Source organism: Lissotriton vulgaris, chromosome 4_1, assembly GCF_964263255.1.
Source record: "Lissotriton vulgaris chromosome 4_1, aLisVul1.2, whole genome shotgun sequence".
In the NCBI taxonomy this organism is placed as follows: Eukaryota; Metazoa; Chordata; class Amphibia; order Caudata; family Salamandridae; genus Lissotriton; species Lissotriton vulgaris.
In genome coordinates, this window is record NC_141691.1 from 1,297,222,762 (window position 1) to 1,297,242,362 (window position 19,601).

Sequence of the window (19,601 nt, forward strand, 5' to 3'; positions counted from 1 at the left end):
TTTTTTTTCTGACTTGTAAATATTTACTTTTTTTCACTATGAAATCCGCATTCTGCCCTTCCCTCAGATGCTTCCCTTCATCCCTCCTCCATTCTCGTCCCAGTAAAGAAACACTGACCTTCTATCCCTCCCCGTGATTTATGAACTTAAACTCTTTCAGACTTAGTAGGTTGGCAGATAGGTCTCCTGATGGAACCATGCCATAATACATTATGCTGGTACCCAGAATAAACCTTGTGTGACACATCCCATAAGGAAGTTTTTAATCTTTGAGAATTATGGGAGTTAGTGGTGTAGTAGCAGCCCCCGCGGTGTGGGTTGCCCCCCCCCCCCTCGCTTCCCCCTCTTCCGGCACTGTGCACAGGTGGCAGCTGAGAGCTCCTGACTGCTTACAGAGCGTGGGGGCCCGCTCCATGCACTTTGCAGCAGGGCATCCTCAAGTTTTGTTACGCCACTGGAATTATTAATTTGCTAACTTGCCTTGTTACTATTGATCTTTGTTCTTTACCAAATTTGTTACGATCTGCCAAAATATTCCGTTAAAATCAAGCATTGCCTCGCTTAGTTAGGGTGACCAACTGGCATTGGTGCAAATTCAGGACGGTGAGTGTAAAAATTCAGGACAAAGGGTCAAAATTCAGGACACAAATTCATGACAGGAGGTCAAAATTCAGGACAAATCTTCAGGACAATAGGTACGTTTTACAGACACATCAGAGGTCGCGCAATAGTATATAAGTAAGCCCAGCCATTTCCAAACATATTCAACCATTTGCAAACCTATCCATCATGTATCCTTCCATCTATCATTTCACTCATCCATCCCTTCATCCATCCCCTCATCCATCCTTTCACTCATCTTCATTATCCATCCATCCATCCATCCACCATTTCACCCTATCCATCTGTACACTTATCCATCCACTCTTTATCCCATCCATCCACTCACTCATCCATTCAGCCATTTACCCTTTCACCAATCCAGCCATCCTTTCACTTACTAATCCTTCCACCCATCCACTATTTTAGTCATCCATCCATCCTCGCTTTCTCTCTCCATCGACCCTTTCACTTAGCCATCCTTCCTTCCATCCGTCCGTCCATCCATCCATCTACTCATCCACTCATGAATCCATCCATTGATCCTATCACTCATCCATCTATCATTTCACTCCTTCACACATCTATTCATCCTTTTGTCCATCTACCCTCCCTTTCACTCACCCATCCTTACATCCACCCTTTTACTCATACGTGCATTCATTCACCCTTGCACTTATCAATCCATCCATCATTTCACTCATCCACCTACCCACCCATCATCCACCCAACCATCCACCCACCCACCATCCACCCACCCACTCATCCACCCACCCACTCATCCATCCTTTCACCCACCCACCATCCAATCCACTGATCCATCCTTTCACCCACCCACTATCCACCCACCCATCCATCCTTTCACCCACCCACTCATCCATCATCCATCCTTTCACCCACCCACTGATCATCCATCCATCCATCCTTTCACCCACCCACTGATCATCCATCCATCCTTTCACCCACCCACTCATCATCCATCCATCCATCCTTTCACCCACCGACTCTCCATCCATCCACCCACCCATCATCCATCCGTCCCCTCATCATCCATCCTCCCCTCATCATCCATCCATCCTTTTCCCTCATCATCCATCCATCCTTTTCCCTCATCATCCATCCATCCATCCTTTTCCCTCATCATCCATCCATCCTTTTCCCTCATCATCCATCCATCCTTTTACCCACCCCCTCATCATCCATCCATCCTTCCCCTCATCATCCATCCATCCTTCCCCTCAACATCCATCCATCCTTTTACCCACCCCCTCATCATCCATCCATTCCCTAATCATCCATCCATCCTTTCACGCACCCCCTCATCATCCATCCATCCACCCTTCCCCTCACCATCCATCCATCCACCCTTCCCCTCATCATCCATCCTTTCACTCATCATCCATCCATCCCCTCATCATCCATCCATCCTTCCCCTCATCATCCATCCATCCTTCCCCTCATCATCCATCCTTCCCCTCATCATCCATCCTTTCACCCACCCATCCATCCCCTCTATCCATCCCCTCTATCCATCCCCTCTATCCACCCCCTCATCCATCCATCCATCCCCTCATCCATCCATCCCCTCATCCATCCATCCATCCATCCCCTCATCCATCCATCCATCCCCTCATCCATCCATCCATCCCCTCACCCATCCCCTCATCCATCCCCTCACCCATCCATCCATCCCCTCATCCATCCATCCCCTCATCCATCCATCCCCTCATCCATCCCCTCATCCATCCCCTCATCCATCCTTCCCCTCATCCATCCTTCCCCTCATCCATCCATCCTTTCATCCATCATCCATCCTTCCCCTCACCCATCCATCCCATCCATTTATCCTTCCCCTCATCCATCCATCCATCCATCTCCTGATCCATCCATCCTTCCCCTCCATCCACTCCATCCATCCATCCTTCCCCTCACCCATCCATCCTTCCCCTCCATCCATCCATCCATCCTTCCCCTCCATCCATCCATCCATCCTTCCCCTCCATCCATCCATCCTTCTCCTCATCCATCATCCTTCCCCTCATCCATCTTTCCCCTCATCCATCATTCAGCTACCCTTCCACCCATACATCCAGCTATTTACATTTTCTCTCCATCCTTCCCCTCACTCATCAATCCCTCCATCCTCTATCATTAGCCATTTATTCAATCTTTCATTCATCCATTCACCCTTTCACTAATTCATCCAGCCATTCACCCATCCCTTCACTTACTTACTCGCCGACTTTCCATATTAATTTTGAGCTAAGCCCTTTTGAGAAGAGGCCCATCAAGAACTTCACCCTCGCTGCAGGGGCCGTTCCAGGACTGGGACAGAAGCCACCCAGGGATGAGACAGGATCCACCACAGGGGGGGGACAAGAGCCACCACAGGTGGGGGTGGACTGGAGCCACAACATGGGGGGACAGGAGCCATCCCAGGCGTGGGGTGGACTGGAGCCACCACATGCGGGGACAGGTGCCATCACTGAGGGAAGGGCAGGAGCCATCACAGGAGAGGGAACACAGGGGTGGGCATGCAGTATTTTAGTATCATCTTGGGCTCCTCTCCTGCACAAGACAACGAGAAGACAGGCTCTCTGTCCAAAATGCCACCCCCCACTGTGATGTACAGTACTTACAGGAGATACTCTAAGAGAACTGATTGAACTGATTGTCCTCCATACTTTGTTAATCAGTGTGGGTGCGATTGTGCCATTTCTTTATTTTCTTACATTATAGACTGCATGTTTGAAGAACCGAGGTTTGCTTACAATTTAGTGACAGTAATTAAGCTCTGTGAAGAGAACCACGTGCTGCCTCGGTGTAATCAGGGGTGTAATCTGGCCGAGTCTCGGATGTTTGGGGCCCTGGGTAGAAATGGAATGTGTGAACCCCACCTCTAAATAGCAGAGACATGACACATTCAGGGCTGTTTGCATGTGAATGGATGTCGCTGCTCCTGAACCGGCAGCCCCTCCCTCTGTCACCTTCGAAGCACCTCTTAACAGGTCATCAAGGGCTGGAGGTGTGAGGGTAGCCATCCCGCTGTGCCTCTCCAATGCTGCGGGCATCTGAGGAGCTTTGGGGCAGCATCGGAGTGAAGAAAAGAGGTGGGTGCAAGCTGTGCCGGCTTTAGGGTGGGGCAACCGGTGCCCTGTTAAAATGACGGACAAATGGCGTCCGTTAGAGATTCCTTCACAGACAACGGACAGACGGTCGAAATTACGGACTGTCCGTGAAATTTACGGACGGTTGGTCACCCTAAGCCGCTTAGTATGTGTGCCTGAGGCTTTTTTCTCCAAACCGCTCAATGAGTGTCTCCTTCGTGTGTATGTGTGTGTGTGTGTGTGTGTATATATATATATATATATATATATATATATATATATATATATATACATACGTGTGTGTATGTATACATATATATGTGTGTGTATATATATATATATATGTATAGATGCGTGTGTGTGTGTGTGTGTATATATATATATATATATATATATATATATATATATATATATATATTCGACACCCATCTCATCCTGAGAGCGCCCTCATAAGATAGTAGCCATTTGCCTATATCCTCCCCCTCAATATATATTTGATTATCCTTCATGAACCATAAAATTCAGTTTTCTTTTTTTAATCCGAGATCTGCAAAAATATCTTTAAAGGAATATGTTTGCAGATTTCAACAGATTAAGAGGACTCGAAGCCTTTCACAGCACATCCACAAGAACACCTGCCTCAGTCTTTCATTTTTGACCACCCCTCTTGTACCCTTAAAGGTCTTCAGCCACTCGCCTGCATCCCTGATTTCCCTAGCAAACAGTTATACACCCATGAGCTGCCATCCGTCTTTTATTTTCACCTAATCAGAATACATTTTGGGAGGTTAATTATGAATTCTAAAAAAAAAGTTTGTTTAAAATGATTACTATGCTGAGCATTTGTTTACATTTTTCTTCCCCCCACTTCTGCTAGCATGCCTTGCTCTGCATAACATTCTCCACAATCCCAGTATGCTGCAGATTAACTCTCCATCCTTACCCATGTTTCTGGTTATTCTTCCTTTTTTTAAATAAAACCCCATCGTTCTAACCAGTTTTGTGTGCACCCCCAACCAACTGAATAATTTCCTTCTTATTACCTTGGCGTCTTCTCTGATCTCCAATCTGCCCATCTAGTAGAGATAACTAAAGGGTCAGAGGTGAAGGGGTTGGTGCCATAGGAAAAACATTAAACTAAATGTATTTTAGGCTTTAAGTGGACCGATAAATACTTTTGCAACATTTACACACAAAAAACAAATATTGTATATGTTTCAGAAGGTCTGTTACTGGTCTTTGATTGCATTGAAAATGAAAAAGCTGTCCTTTTAATCGACTCAACTGCCTCTTGCTCTGTCGCAGATTATTGTGTACTTCCCTTTTCAACATATGCTCAATGGTCAAAGACACAACATTGCTCAGCCCGGACTGCAATGTCATCCTAGGGGACATAGTGCTAGAGAACTACTCTATCTTGGTAAAGAACCCATTTTTTTTAACCAGATAGGGTTTCTGTGAGAGTCAGTATGAAGTTGCGCCCCACTATCCTACCTTGCCCTTCTGTGTATAAACGCTCTACAACTTCATCCAAACCCACAAGAAAACATGCACAGGCTTCTCTGCTGCAGATTGCCTCAAATTATAATGTGCTTCACTTATTTCATCTTTAGACTTGCAACAAAAAATTACTTGACTGATTGCAACAGATTGGTCATTGTATCATGTAGGCCAGCTTCCCAGCTGGGCCTTACTGCTATAAGCTGAAAGGGTTTACTGTAGCCTTCAGCGAGAAACGTAATACTGTGGTCTACATTGCCTAGCTGAATACTTTACTGATGCCTATGGCCTGCTCTTCCAGCAACCAATGTTTCAACATTACCTTGAATTATATAGCCTATTCCTTGATCTGTCCACTCAGATATCCTGTTAAATGAGTGTACTACCTTGAAATACTATTGTCTAGGAGTAAACTGTCCATCTCTTATTTATCTGAGCCTCAGTGGGAACAGTGAATTGGCCTTGTCTGCACTCGCACCAGAGGCTAGCATGCCTCAGACTTTCAGCTTCACACAGTATGTGAGGTAATACTTAGGAGCTTTTTTGTTTTTATCCTCTTTCACAACCAAAGTAATTGGACAATATAGTTTCCAGATGAACAGTGTTGATGACCTTTGTCAGTCCTAGGACCCATTGATGACTACTCTAGCGTTGTAAATGTACATGTATTTATATAGCTCAAATCACCGACCCGGTATCTAAGCGCTTGCTTAGGGAACCTGTCCTGGTATTTCCCTGTGAGATAACCCCGGCAGGGATCCCACCGCGAGGGGCCGTTGTGGAGATTAAGCAAGCTATTGCCCAGAGTCGCAAAGTGTGAACCCGTGAATCGAGTAGGCACCGGAGTGAGAATTGTCAAGTCCGTGGACATTTTTTTAGGACTCAAGACCCCGCCGAGCCGGGAATTGAACCCTGGTCCCGGACTGACCTCCGCTTCCAGGTCTGCCTCCTCTAACCAGTGAGCCACACTTCTCCACGTTCCCAAGGGCAGCAAGGAAAAGTAAGCTTTTTGGTGAGGAACACCACTTTCCTGTCGGTGGCATCTGCCAGTCCCAGTTAGATGACAAAATGCATAACGACAAAGAATTCTTACTGTAAAACCTTACCTACAATGTTGACAACCTTAGTGATTTATTGTTGATAGCTCGGAGTTTGCTCTGAGCTGTACCACTTATTCAGTTGTCTACCATTAAGATATCAGCAGAGCTGCCAGTGCAAATGTTGGATAACTTTATGCAGATTGTAATTTTTGATCCCCAACCTAATGAAAGTTTCAGTCGACTGTCCATTTCTCCCCCAATGACTGAGGGAAAACTTGAGCAAGACTGATCAGCATGCTCACCTTGAGCAGCATTTTGCGAGGCATGTGCTTGTAATGCAGTGGCCTACAGACTATCCCGCTACAACATATAGCGCAAGAGGCTGTCTATTTTTGTGATAGGTCTTGTACATATATACAGAAATCTGTGGATTACTGGTGGGTAAGGATGACAACCCATACCTAGGCACCCAACGACATATATAACCACTAGCATAGGTAATCAGCCTATATACTGTCAAGCGCCATAACCACCGAGATCAGTCTTCCTTCTTATCTTCATACCTCTGAAAAGGCTTGACTCTGGAACCAATAGTCTTTCCTACTTTTGTTGTATCAAGTTAGGGTGTCTGTTCCGAGGAATACAAACTAGGTTGTGGTACTCAGAAATGCAATAGAGGTCAAGAGCATCCTTCCCGAAGAAGAATCTCCTGAGGCACATACATTAAATTCAGCCCAGACTGTGTTTGAGAAGTTCCACTCAAAAGGGCATTCAAAGTTTACAACCAATCTCTGTAAAAGGATAGCAGTGGCTCTTAAGATGTCCGAAAAGGTCAGCCAATCCGATCATCCCCCTTTTTTAGATGATTTATAGGATAATGTGGTCCTTTTCAAGAAACCTCTTGCCTTCTCTTGAGAAATGGGCAGGATTGAGAAGCAATAGTTTACTCCAAAACTGCCCTGGCATGTCTGGTCGACCAGATTTGTCATTGGATCAGTGGCTCGCAGCATGCAGTATGATAAAGGAAAACCTTGAGGTATTTTTTCCAAGAAAAACCTATGGAGGCCATTCTTTATTCGCAACTACTAAACAAGGTTATTGTCTAATGTCTTGCCAAGAAAAAAAATATAGCTTCCACTGACAATCAGAAGCCTGTACCTACTGCAGTGCCGTTTATGCATCATAAGTTCTGCTGGAACAGTCAGCAAAATATATTCTGGGTGCACCCCTTCACCCTAAAATTGGTGCCCACAATTTTTATTGAATGACTGCATCCCTATGGAAGCAAGGCATGAATTTAAAGAGGGTTGAGAGACAACTGCTACCTCATAGGATCAATTCTTTTATTTCTCCGTTTGAACACTTTCACAACTACCTCACCAGATTGACATTTTTTATGAGTTTGTCGTAACTCCTTCAAAAGTATATGTTTTTAGAAAGGGCACCAATACAATTCTGCCAGACTGAAGCGGTGCTTTGGCAGACTATACAAGGCACTCCTAATCCTATGTCCTGCTGCATCTCCCTCATTGTCATCTGCACATAATTCTGCTTCCACTAGAGTTGAATTTAGGCAACGGCGGATGCGGTATGAATAACATCCATGCTCCATCTTGGTGGATGTGTGTAGAAAACGTCAACAGAACTGTCATTCCGTCTTCCTGAACCGCTGTTTGTGCTCCCCACAGTGGCCTCCTGATGCTCTCCTGTAAGAACTTCACCACACTACAGTAGGCATTTTCACATCAATGTTTTAAATTAAGAGTAATTTATCTCATGCTTCAGGCCCCTGCTGGAAAATTCTACCGTCCGATGTTAAGATGGAGTGCATGGCCTCCATCACATACAAGAGGCACAAAACCATAGTCACCTTCGATAAACGGTAACTGTTGTGGTAATGAGTAATTGGATAACATATTTACATTGAGATGGCACAACTGCTGGGGAAATCAGTGACTGGGAGACTACCTCGGTATTGGCATTCAGGCCAGGATTGAGAGCCGGACATCACTAAGTTGCACAATGCATTACTCGGACATAATAAGCTTTTCAAGTTCCAGATACATTTATCTTTTTCAGACATAGTCAAGACAAGGTGAAATGCCTGCTGACAATCTTGCTCTTTGAGCACATGATATTTTGCTAGTTAGGCATTCCAAACTATTGCATCCAGGACCTTATTCACATCAACAGTTCTGCTCTAAATCAGAAAACATTTTACATTTCAAGTAGCTACAGAAAGTTACTCTGTCTTATTAGGCTGGATTAAAGCTTGACTGACTTTTACGACCACTGGAGTTTCATCTGTCTGCCATTTCCAAGTACAGACAACTAGAAGTACAAAATATTGTCTCACCTACAATTTAATTACTTTACACTTGTCTTTTCTGTGCATGCTGCCAGTAACAGAGTTGCTACCACATTGGAAAGTTAATACTCTTCTAGCAAAACTCATACTTCTTTAACTGAACCACAGGCGAATTAAATTCCTTATCTGGAAGGCCTCATTGTTTCTTGCAATGTAGCAATAGTTCTGCAGCATTGGTATCTTTCATAGATTCAGAAGCAACTCTTACACCATCCCTTTGTATGGTCTTATTACTTTATCTTAAACACTTGTGCTCTGATATTCTTATATGTGGTGGTCAGAGCATATTTTCTTTTTGGCTAGAGTTTGGCTCAACATTGTTAGAAATGGGGGTCTGTAGTTGGCAGAGGTAGGTACTTTTGTCCAAATAGGGATCCTTGCTTCTAGTCGGGTAAGGGCGATGCACACTTTAGATAACCCCTTCTCACCCCCTTGGTAGCTTGGCAGGAGCAGACCGACTTATCCCAAAGGCAATATGTAAAGTATTTGTACCAACACACACAGTAACACAGTGAAAACACCACATGAGGACACCACACAAAAATCCAACATACACAGTTAAAAGTATTACTTTCAGATGGTTTCTACAACTTGTACCATAGAAAACTATGGATGCGTGACTATTACACAAAGTACCTGGAGTTGCATCAAAATTCACCAGGCCAAACGGCTGTAGAGTCGGAAACAAAAAACTCCTGAGACCTTGGGGAGGCGATGCAACAGTGCCACGGCATGCAGAGAAATGATTGTGTCGAATCCAGTCTGTATAGGGGGTGATGTGTTGATTCTTCGTGACGGTACCGGTCTGCAGGTGGTGTGTCAGGAAAACTTGCCACACAGGTGCGATGCGGGGAAATACGGAATGCATCGGTGATCGATGCAGCGGCGTCGAGCGGTGCTGTGTCAGGTTTCTTCAGCTGCAATCCCTCGATGCGTCGATTCTTGCAGCAGCAACGGGCGTTGTGTTGGTTTTTCGCAGTGGAACGGCGATGCGTGGAAATTCTTCTCGCTCTATGGAGATGGGTCAGAAAAACAGCCGCAAGAAGAGCGATGCGTTGATTTTTGCAGTTCTTCAATTTTCTTCTAGCTCCCAAACAGCAGCAACAACCTCCAGAGGTCCACAACTGCCACAGGCTCCTCTTGGCAAGTCAGAACTCAGAGCAGCAGAGTTCAGGGGAGCTGGGGGTGAAGTCTTTGCGCCCCTGAGACTTCAGAACAGGAGGCCAGCACACACACAGGCCCTTGGAGATCTCCTTCAAGCAGAGGATACAGCACACAGCAAAGTCCTCCTCCTTTCCTTGGCAGAAACAGCTGCTAGCCCCACACAGCAGAGGGGTACACTTCTCCCCAGACTCTCTAGCTCTTCTCCTCGGCAAAGGGCCCTCTTGAATTCCAGGGATGATCTAAAGTTCTGGACTCTGGGCCCCAATACTTCTACAGCAAAATCATTTTTTTCTCTGGTGGCAGAGAAACCCTGTGCCCAATCAAAACTAGTTCTGGCCTCCCTGGTGCAGCTTCCTGGCCGGAGGTGGAGACCGCATTGTGGAAGGCAGACCAGGCCCATTCGGGTGAAAAGAAATCTCCTCCACTTCTCTAAACGCAGCCCAGGTCTATTCAGCCCAGCCCGGAGTCATCCAGACTCTCTGGAGCCACTGCACATCCCCAACCCCTGTCACTCCAAAGCCAAACAGTCAATACGCATCTTAGAAGAGGCATACTGGATGGCTAAGCAAGAAAATACCTACTTTCTAAAAGTGGTATTTTCAAACACCGAATGTAAAGATCACCCTCACTAAAATATGCATTTTAACGTTCTGAGTTCAGGCATACTGACATTTATTGCCCTACCTTGTTCCCAGGGGTAGGTCTGCTCATAAAATTTTATAAGCGAAGCCCCCATTCTATCCTATGGGAACAGATAGCCTTGAAATAGTGAAAAACTAAATTGGCCGTTTTTCACTATCCGGACATGCCACACACACCAGAGCATGTCCTACCTTTCACATACACTGCACCCTGCCCACAAGGGTACCTTGGCCCTACCTTAGGGGTGACTAACATGTAAGAAAAGGGAAGGTTAGGGACTGGGAAGTGGGTGCACTGACAGTGCATTGGCTGGCCTGCAGTAGCTTTTTGGGGTTACTCATGTGGGTGGCACAATCAATGCTGTAGGCCCACTTTAACTTGCAGGCCCTGGCACCTGTAGTCCACATTACTAGGCGCTTACCAGTAAATCAAATATGCCAATCAAGAGAACACCAATCCATAAACGCAATTTATTTCGAGAGCATACGCACGTTAGCACTGGTAAAGTGCCCAGAGTCCTAAAGCCAACAACAGTAGGTCAGGAAAAAATAGGAGGAAGAAGCAAAACGTTTAGGGATAACCCTGCAAAAAGGGCCATTTCCAACACACATAATGAGAAGATCCCAATAATGTTGTGTGCTCAACAGCATGACAACATATTTGTACTGCCATTGTTTAAAATCTGCCAGGTATTTCAGCTTGACACATGGGAATGATTCTAGCATGTGGACCTATGCAACATACTTACACTGGAGACTTTCGATTTTTCCAGCATTGTATCTTTTACAGGTGTTTTTTTTGCACTGTTCTCTAAAACTGAGAATACACAAACAAATTAAAATGACACCACTTTTGCTTAGCACCATCTGGCATCTTTAGTATTAGTCAACCACTTTACTCCTTGGTTACTGTAGCGGGAATTCCGTTCTCCTACAGAACTGTGCATAGAGACCTGGAAGCTCCGTGAATTAGGATGGCCCAAAACTCCTCAGTACCCAAAATCCCCTTACCGAGCTAGCTACAGTGTCTCATTGGTCATAACAAACTCCCAATGTTTAGACAAACCAGAACATGAACTTAGATTACCTCAGGTATCGTGGAACACATGAACACTCTTTCATTATATAATCATTTCAATCCAGAACGTGGAGTTAATGAGGACATGTGCATATTTGAAATATTTATTTAATAATGCAGGGTTCTCAAACGCAGTATCTTATATAATCCAAGCAAACATATTATAAGAAACAAAGTTATCAGCATAGTTACTAGTCCATAAAAAGCGAACGGTGACAGCATACTAAAATGCTGTAATGAATAGGAATTAACAACACCTATTTCTCACCCTCCCTATTTAGCATAGTATATTATATCTATGAAGGTCTCTTTTGGGTGTTAGCAGGGCGGGCCCATACCTCAAAATCTCAGTGGCAGAGGATCACATCATCTTCCACCAGCTCTCTGCATGCGAAGCACCATCAAGTGTCTTACGTGTGTTTTCAGCAAAGCAATATAAAACCCGCTTAGAGCCAGATTTTGGCAGCAGCTGCATTTGTGTTATGTCTAGGAAGGTGATGGAGAAAATAAGGATTAAATTGAAGCACACTATAAGTTTGATTTATTGGACTGATTTGATGATATGGCTGTGCAGCTTAAACGGGGTCTAAACAGGCTTCACTTCAGTTTGGTTTCAAGGTTCCCACTTGCCATGCAGGCACTAAGGGCAGCGTTCAGCCCATTCATCTGCCCTCCAGCCGCTGCAGCCTCTAAGCCTTTTCAACATGTCCTTATCAACACACCGCCACCCTATATGGGGCAGGGTTTGATGCTTTCTGCCATGCTGGAAGGCCATCACCTTGGACAAGTATGTGTTACAGTTCGTTCAAGAGGGTTACACACTTCCATTATTTTGAACCCCGCCACCCTTGCCATCATCCCAAGAATGTATGACGGAGGACTATTTGTCCCTTCTACAACAGGAAGTGCAGTCTCTTTTGGACAAATGAGCCATTGAGAGGATGCCATCGCCAGGTGTAGGCCGTGGTTTTGATTCCCGCTACTTTCTGTTGCTGAAAAAGGACTCCAGGCTATGCCTTTCCTAGACTTTCACCATATCAGTGCCTTCCCAAGGAAGGACCAATTCAAAATGCTCATCTTGGTCCAGGTCTAGTCTGCTCTCGGCCGTGGATTCTGGATGTTAGCGTTGAACTTGCAGGACTCGTGTTTTCACATACCCGTCCTGTAGGCACTATCTGCAGTTCACGGTGGACTAGAAGTATTTTCAGTTTGCTGTGCTCCCGTTTAGCTTCACCAGTACCCCTCGGGTGTTCACGAAAGGCATGGCCGTACTTGCAGTTATCTTTGGAGGTCTGGGATCTCAGTCTTCCCCTATTAACTGGCTGTCACTCATGCCCAGACTGCAGCGGACCTCTTAACTTTATTGGGGTTCACTATAAACATGACGAAGTCACACGGACTCTCTCAGATTCTCCCTTTCATCTGAGCCATTCTGGACATGGTGTAGTTTCGCACTTATCCCACAGAATGAAGAGACCAGGACATTTGTGCTAGAATCCTGATGTTTCAGCCTGTTTCCTGGATCTCAGTGGGGATGACTCTGAGGCCACTGGAGCTGGGACATCCTATTGGTCAAGCACACCAGATGGCATGTGTTGGCTCTGAAGCGGGATTTAAAGTCCCAGTGGCAACAGCACCACAGGGACCTCTCCGACCAATTTGTGATTCCAGATAGGACTGCAAAAGATCTGCAGGAATGGCTACTGGACCACAATTGGGTCAGCTGCAGATCTTGCCTTACCCCCCATCGAGCTGACAGAGGTGACTGATGCATCTCTTCTGGGATGGGGAGCCTATCTGGAAGAGGCGGAGATCAGAGGCCTCTTGTCTCCAACAGTCTCAGCTCCACATCAACATGTTGGTGTTGCAACCCATCTGCTTGGTGTTGAAAGCCTTCCTGCCATCGGTAGAAAGGAGGCTGGTTCTGGTGTTCGTGGACAACATCACTGCCATGTGGTGCTGCACCTAGCAGGGTGGGTGTGGTTATGGACCATGTGTCAGGAGGACCTGCTCCTCTGGACGTGGCTGAAATTTCAGGGGATTATCCTGGTGATATAGCACTTGGCCGGGTCTTTAAACACCAGGGCGGACAAACTCTGTTGTCGACACCTAGCAGATCACAAGTTAAGGTTGTCCTCAGAGGGGGCGCAAGGTCATTTCTGAAAATGGGGAGAGCCCTGGCTTAGTCTGTTTGCCACCGCTGAGAATGCATAATGTCAGGAGTTCTGTGTTAGAGTTTCCAAAGTGGCTTTCACTCAAAGGCTCAATCCCCCTAGACTGGAATTTGGGTCTCCGGTATGCTTTGCTGCCGATACTACTCTAGCCTGGAGTTCTGAAGAAGATAATGAACGACAGGGCCTAAGCCATCTCGGTGGCTCCAGATTGGGTAGGGATAGTATGGTATCCTTAACTCCTAGGCATGACCATCTGTCCTCTAATGAGGCTTCCCCTCTGCGAGGATCTTCTGTAGCAGCTGCAGTGCAAGGGCCTGCTGCGTAACCTGCACAATCTCCACCTCCATACTTGGAGTTTGAGTAGCGACAGTTGAACACTTTTGGCCTTCCTTCCAAGGTTGTGGATGTCATCCAGGCAGCCAGACCTTCCTCTGTCAATTCTGTATACACTGTTGGGACAAGTTTGTGGCCTGTTGCGCAAACAAACAGGTCGACCTACTTCATGCTAAGCTGTCCGAGGTTTTGTTCTTATTGTCTGTCGCGCAATGAGGCTTTGCTTTGGGCGCTGTTTTTTTAAATTATATTTTTATTGCCTTTTAATAATTCGTCGTAGCAGTACATCTGGAAATTTATCCATAAAGTTCCAACTTTCAAATCCTATATCTCTTTCTGTTGCGTTCCATATCTGCTCAACACATTAGGAACTTTTATATTTCAGCCACATTTAGTAATCATCCTTGTTGCCACTGTCTGGCTCACATCTGTATGGGCATCATTCCCCCTCCTAAATTTCCCCAACATATCCCCCCCCCCCCCCCCAGCCCCCCCTTCCTGCGCTGCTGCTCCTATGAAATCATGCCTCATCCTTCTGGGTGGTTCTGTGAACTTGTATCCCTATTATTGATCCCTCCTCTCTCGTTCTGGTACCAATGCCTCTTACCGCTCTCGCCTCCCAGGGCTTCCCTGTCCAGGCCCTCCCTGGGAGGTGGCGGAATCCCCTTCCGGGTCAGGGTTTTTCATGTCTTCCAGTATTACCTCCCAGGCTTGTGTTCGTTAAATTCTGCATATCCCTCTTCTCGCATACCTGAGCAGAATTCTACCTCTGCTGCTCACCCACTTCTCCAGTTCTTTCTTCCATCTATGGAGGCTAGGTCCTATCAGTGCCTTCCACTTTCTGGTTATCTCTTTTTGCCAATATAAATGCTAGGTCTTGAAATTTATTGGTGACTGTAATCTTGGCTGTGTGAGGGAACATGCTTAGTAGGACATGTTCTGGTGTGCGTGTTATGTCCCGCTCTATAATCCGCCCTACTTCTCCTATCACTTCCTGCCAGTAGTTCTCTAATGACATACAACTCCACAGCATGTGTTTTCAACTTTGTTCCCTTTTCTCTGCATCTTGAGCATTCTGCATCTTCCCTGTGGAAGAGCCGGTTAATTCAGTCTGGGGTAAGGTATGCCCTATTTAGTATATAAAAACCAATCAAGCCAAACCTCTGCATCCGAGAGACCTTGGTGACTTGTTGCAATGCTTTGGGCGCTGTTGAAAGCTATTTTGGCCTTTTTCTGTTTGCCAGACCAGCCGTCTTTGTTTAAATCACTGGTTGTGATACGTTTCCTTAAAGGATTACAATATTTGTTTTCCCCTTCAATTTTCAATATGCCCCAGTGGGACTTCATGTTTCAAGTTATTTACCTTTGGTTGTGCACTTTCTGGCAGAGACTCTATTTAACCGCAGATTACTCTCCAACTCTCCTATCCTCCCCATTTTGTGAACTGGACTTAATCACCTAAAAAGATTCCAATCGTAGGAATCTGCACCTTGGTCTCAACCAATTTTACTTGGACTCTGCGTCTGCGGGCATGGAAGAGTCAAGAAAACAACTGATGTCAGCGTATGTGCATGTGTGGTGCCAATTTAGAGCTGTGCAGGTCACATCCGACACGGATGACATAGACGTGGAGTCGCAGGTGCCACCTTTTGTGGAGCTGGGGTACTGCTTCAAGTCTGATTCCTGGAATATTTTAAGGTGAGGAATCTACTGTTAGTTTGACTCTCTACCAGAAAGAGCATTACCGAAGGTAAGTAACTTGTTCAACTGATTTTCAAAGTACTTGTGTTTAGGTGGGAAGCAGTAGATATGTGGAAGCCGTGGCTGCCCTAATTCACCCTGTACCCGTCTATTAAATGAATATTAAAGTTATCAAGTCCTTGCTCAAGAGGCCATTGAAATCATTGTTGCAGTCCCTCAAGTTCTCTGGATAATAATGTTCCCATAAAATGCACCAATCCATATCTAGATCAAAGCATTTAAAAACAGCAAAAAATGCAAGGAATAATGCTTTGTAAGATTCCTCATGAGAGCAAATAAGGAAGCTGGAAAAGATGTGGCTCCTGCGTATTATACAGGTAGTATGTGACTGAAATGACCACTTCCAAATAGAAAAATGTACATTTCTCAAGAGGCTTTAACCTCCATCTTTGAAGCAGTAATGATTCAAGTGGCTTTGAGCTTTTCAGGACAGGTAATGGTAGCTTCATTATTAATAATTCTCTCTTTTTAATATTTCTTAAATTTAAAGAAATGTTTGACACATTGTAACGGAAGTATAAACATGCATGCATAAGAACTCTTATTAACCTCTGTATGCAACATTTTTACAGGATGGAGTGAACTTGAGGTGACTGCTTTCTTTTAGCCAAACGTTTCGGGATTTCAAGTGGAAAGAAAGATATCTCTCCTAGACTGTTTGCCTACTCTCCCCTTTTGAGTAGAAGAGCGTGTTTACAAAAAATTAAATTAATAAAAAGGATGAACAAGTTTTATTGTAGTTCCAAGTCTCAGACAGGCAAGATCATATGCAATTAGAAAGTTCATAGAAGGGGTGTGCTATTCATTAAAGAAAGTGCATTTGCAAATAAAGATCATGTGTAGCATATTGTCCCTCCATGAGTCGGATGCTAGTGGTTTGTTTCTGCTAGTGAGTCCCAGTACTTAATATTTATCAAACTTCTACTTGGTCTTCAGTCCAGACATTTACAAAGCATGATTTCCCTGATTCAAATGTAAAAAAAAAAAATAATCTACATAGATTAATAATTTTATTTGGTTTCAAAAAACGTAATTGCCTACATCCAACTGGCCGGCAATACACAGACCTGTGAAGTCAGTGCTATGTTTGTTCCACCCACCTGGAGTAGAAGACCAACAGCAAAGGAAAATATGTAATTTTTCTCTCTCTTTTCATAAATAGAGCCGGTCCCTAACAAGCAAGATAATCTCTGAATTAGTTATACGCCGGGATCCCTGTGTCCCCAGTACGTATCTTGTCCAAATATACTACTTTAGCAATCGTTACTTCAAAATGGGGGAGACACTGTGGGGGGGGGGTGTGCAGAAAGTCACCCACTAACTTCAAAAGGGCACTAGAAAATGTAGGAAGAGTTTGAAAGGTGGTGTCCTTGGTCTAGAACCCACTCATGAGAGGGAAGAACACGTCTTGCCTCTTGTTTCCCCACACCCCCTGAAGGATGTCATGCTTAATCATAGGGCGTTTGCTTCTCGTCGGACCGGCGCTGCAATGCCCTACGGGTCCCCCGAAGGGTCGCTTTAGAGGAGATCTTTTGCAAATGCCGTATGGTGCTTGCCGGTGTGAGTCCTATTTGAAGGGTAGGTCAGTGCGTGCAAGGTTTAAAACTGGCTAAGGGTTACCAAAGAACTATGTTTAATGTGACGGTACACTTGTCAGAATGAAAAACCAGAAGGTTAACATCTACCCCAATCGGTGCAGTGTGCCTGGGTAACTAAAGGGTCGACATGTTTCGCACCCATGCAGCCCTAGTGATCCGTGGCCCTTCATCAGGACCAAAAGATTGAGTGTAAAAATAAACAGTGCACGTGAATGAAGGTTTTTGAAAGGGTAAAGAACCCTCTATGAAATCAGGACGGGGCCAACCTGTGAATCTTACAGTTTGGTTGCAACTAAATAGTTTGAACTTTCCTGATGTGACCTAATTACATAAAGGAGAAGTGCTCCAAGGGCTATTGGCGTCAGAAGCCCAGCACCTTACCGGGAATCTGCTCGGGTGCCGGCTCGTAAGCACCCCCCCCCCCCCCCCCCCCCCCCCCCCCCTCGGCGCCTGCCCGTATGTGAGACTTTAGCAAACCCCAAGAACTTGGAGCACAAATGATTCCTGTTTTAATTCAACAAATATGCCATGACACCAGAGTGTATCAAAAGCTACAGGCTCATTAGATGAAGTAAGGTTCTCCATTACCAGCAAGACCCTGATTTGGTCCATTCATTTTCGGCACAAGAAGGGTTGTCACTATTGGATTGTTTATCAATAGCAAATACCAGTGGCAGCTATTAATTCTCTCTCCCTCCACACCCCACCCTTACTATGTAATGGGATTTTACCAGATTCAGATAAGCTCTGCAATGTCTGGGAAGGGTGACCCCAAACATTGCATCTATCATGTCCATCTCCTCTCTCCAGGCTCTCTCAAATTGTTTGGGAAGACTAGGGGAAATTAAAAGAAGTACTATCTGAAAAGCTATAGAATTATGAGCTGGATTGTGTTTTTAATTGCTGCAGTTCTCCCGATCTGTCTGAGCCCTCCCATGTTCTGTCTCAGCAACTCCTTTTTAATGTTATGTGGGAAAAGTATATGGGTCTATTGAATCATATGGGAGACATCCAACATCATCTGGATACCAAGATAAATGATTAAAGGGAGCTGCATACGAAGTGCATTTCCTGGTCCTTGGGCCAAGAAACTTTACGGTATTGATTCAGTTCCTTCATCAGTGGCGGTAGAGAAAACAGCAAGCCACATACAAACATCAAGAGATCATCTCCACATATAATTCTGTTCAGCTGATCTGTATCTTTACAATGCCAGCATTCCAATATATTTGTGTAGTGAACAGCTTCATGGATAAAGCAAAAAGGAGGTGTGAAAAGGCACCCTTGCTTACTACCCCTATAAATGGAAAAGGGCAGTGAGGAAATCTCCTTGAGTATTCCTATAAGTAGCCATAACCCAGTCCTGAGTGGTAGGGCCCAGACATTTTGATGTAAGTGTGTGATCCAGAGAGCTCTTGTTAACATGGGAAAGGCTTCTCGACTTCTGACGAGAGCACCAATGCATTCTTGTGTTTATTGTGCGCATTCTGTTAGTGTAGGATCTACTTTGAATTGCATACTGCCAACCACTGAAGCGGTGTTGGTCTTAATCTTTCAAGCCTGGCAAAAATGGGGTCTGTCTGGCTGCCAGTAGTCCCTTAAAGAGTTTCACAATCAGCTTGAGTAATAATATAGATGGATCTCTTTGCTTACCTTTGGACTCGCAATATTTGGTGCATCCTGCTGTGACCCCAAAATTTAGTTACTATGCTGGAAGGAATCAAAGAGGCTGTTCTCCATTTGATCCAGTATTCTGTGAAAGGCTTGTAGACGAGTGCTGTACTGCTATCTGGAGTGTTAGCCTCCAATACTTCTAGCCTGGTGATTCTGCTCAACTGACCTCCATTGGGTGTTGTAGGAGCTTGGATTTAGCTTTTGGTGTGTCCTCTGATTCAATCAATCAGGGAATTGTGAAATGCGCTACTCACCCGTGAGAGTCTCCAGGCGCTGGGAGTGGGGGATGCAGCTTCGAGCTAGCCAAAAAGCCAGGTCTTTAGGCTCTTCTTGAAGATGTGCAGAGTAGGGGAGCGTCTGATGTTGACCGGGAGCTTGTGCCAGGCTTTGACCACGATGTAGGTAGCTCTTCCACCCGCTCTGGTTCTGTGGATGCGCGGGGTTTCTGCTAGGGCGAGGTCGGCGGAGCAGAGTTTTCTTTTGGGTACGTGGATCGAGACTCTTTCTCTAAGGTAATTTTGGTCCAGTGTTGTGGAGAGCTTTGGAGGCATGGTTGAGTAGCT

The 19,601-nt window shown here is 45.2% G+C and overlaps 1 protein-coding gene across 2 annotated transcripts in view; it reads left to right on the top strand.

Moving 5' to 3' along the window:
- RPRD1A (regulation of nuclear pre-mRNA domain containing 1A) overlaps positions 1–19,601 on the top strand; it is a 431,185-nt gene that overhangs the window by 286,888 nt on the left and 124,696 nt on the right. Inside the window, exon 7 of one of the 2 annotated variants that reach the window (XM_086965532.1) lies at positions 16,339–16,399. The exons of the other annotated variant lie outside the window; for it this stretch is intronic. Coding sequence (XP_086821658.1) covers positions 16,339–16,359 — 21 coding nt within the window. The 3' untranslated portion in view covers positions 16,360–16,399. Of the gene's footprint in view, positions 1–16,338; positions 16,400–19,601 lie in introns of those variants that run through there. 2 annotated transcript variants of the gene reach the window in all.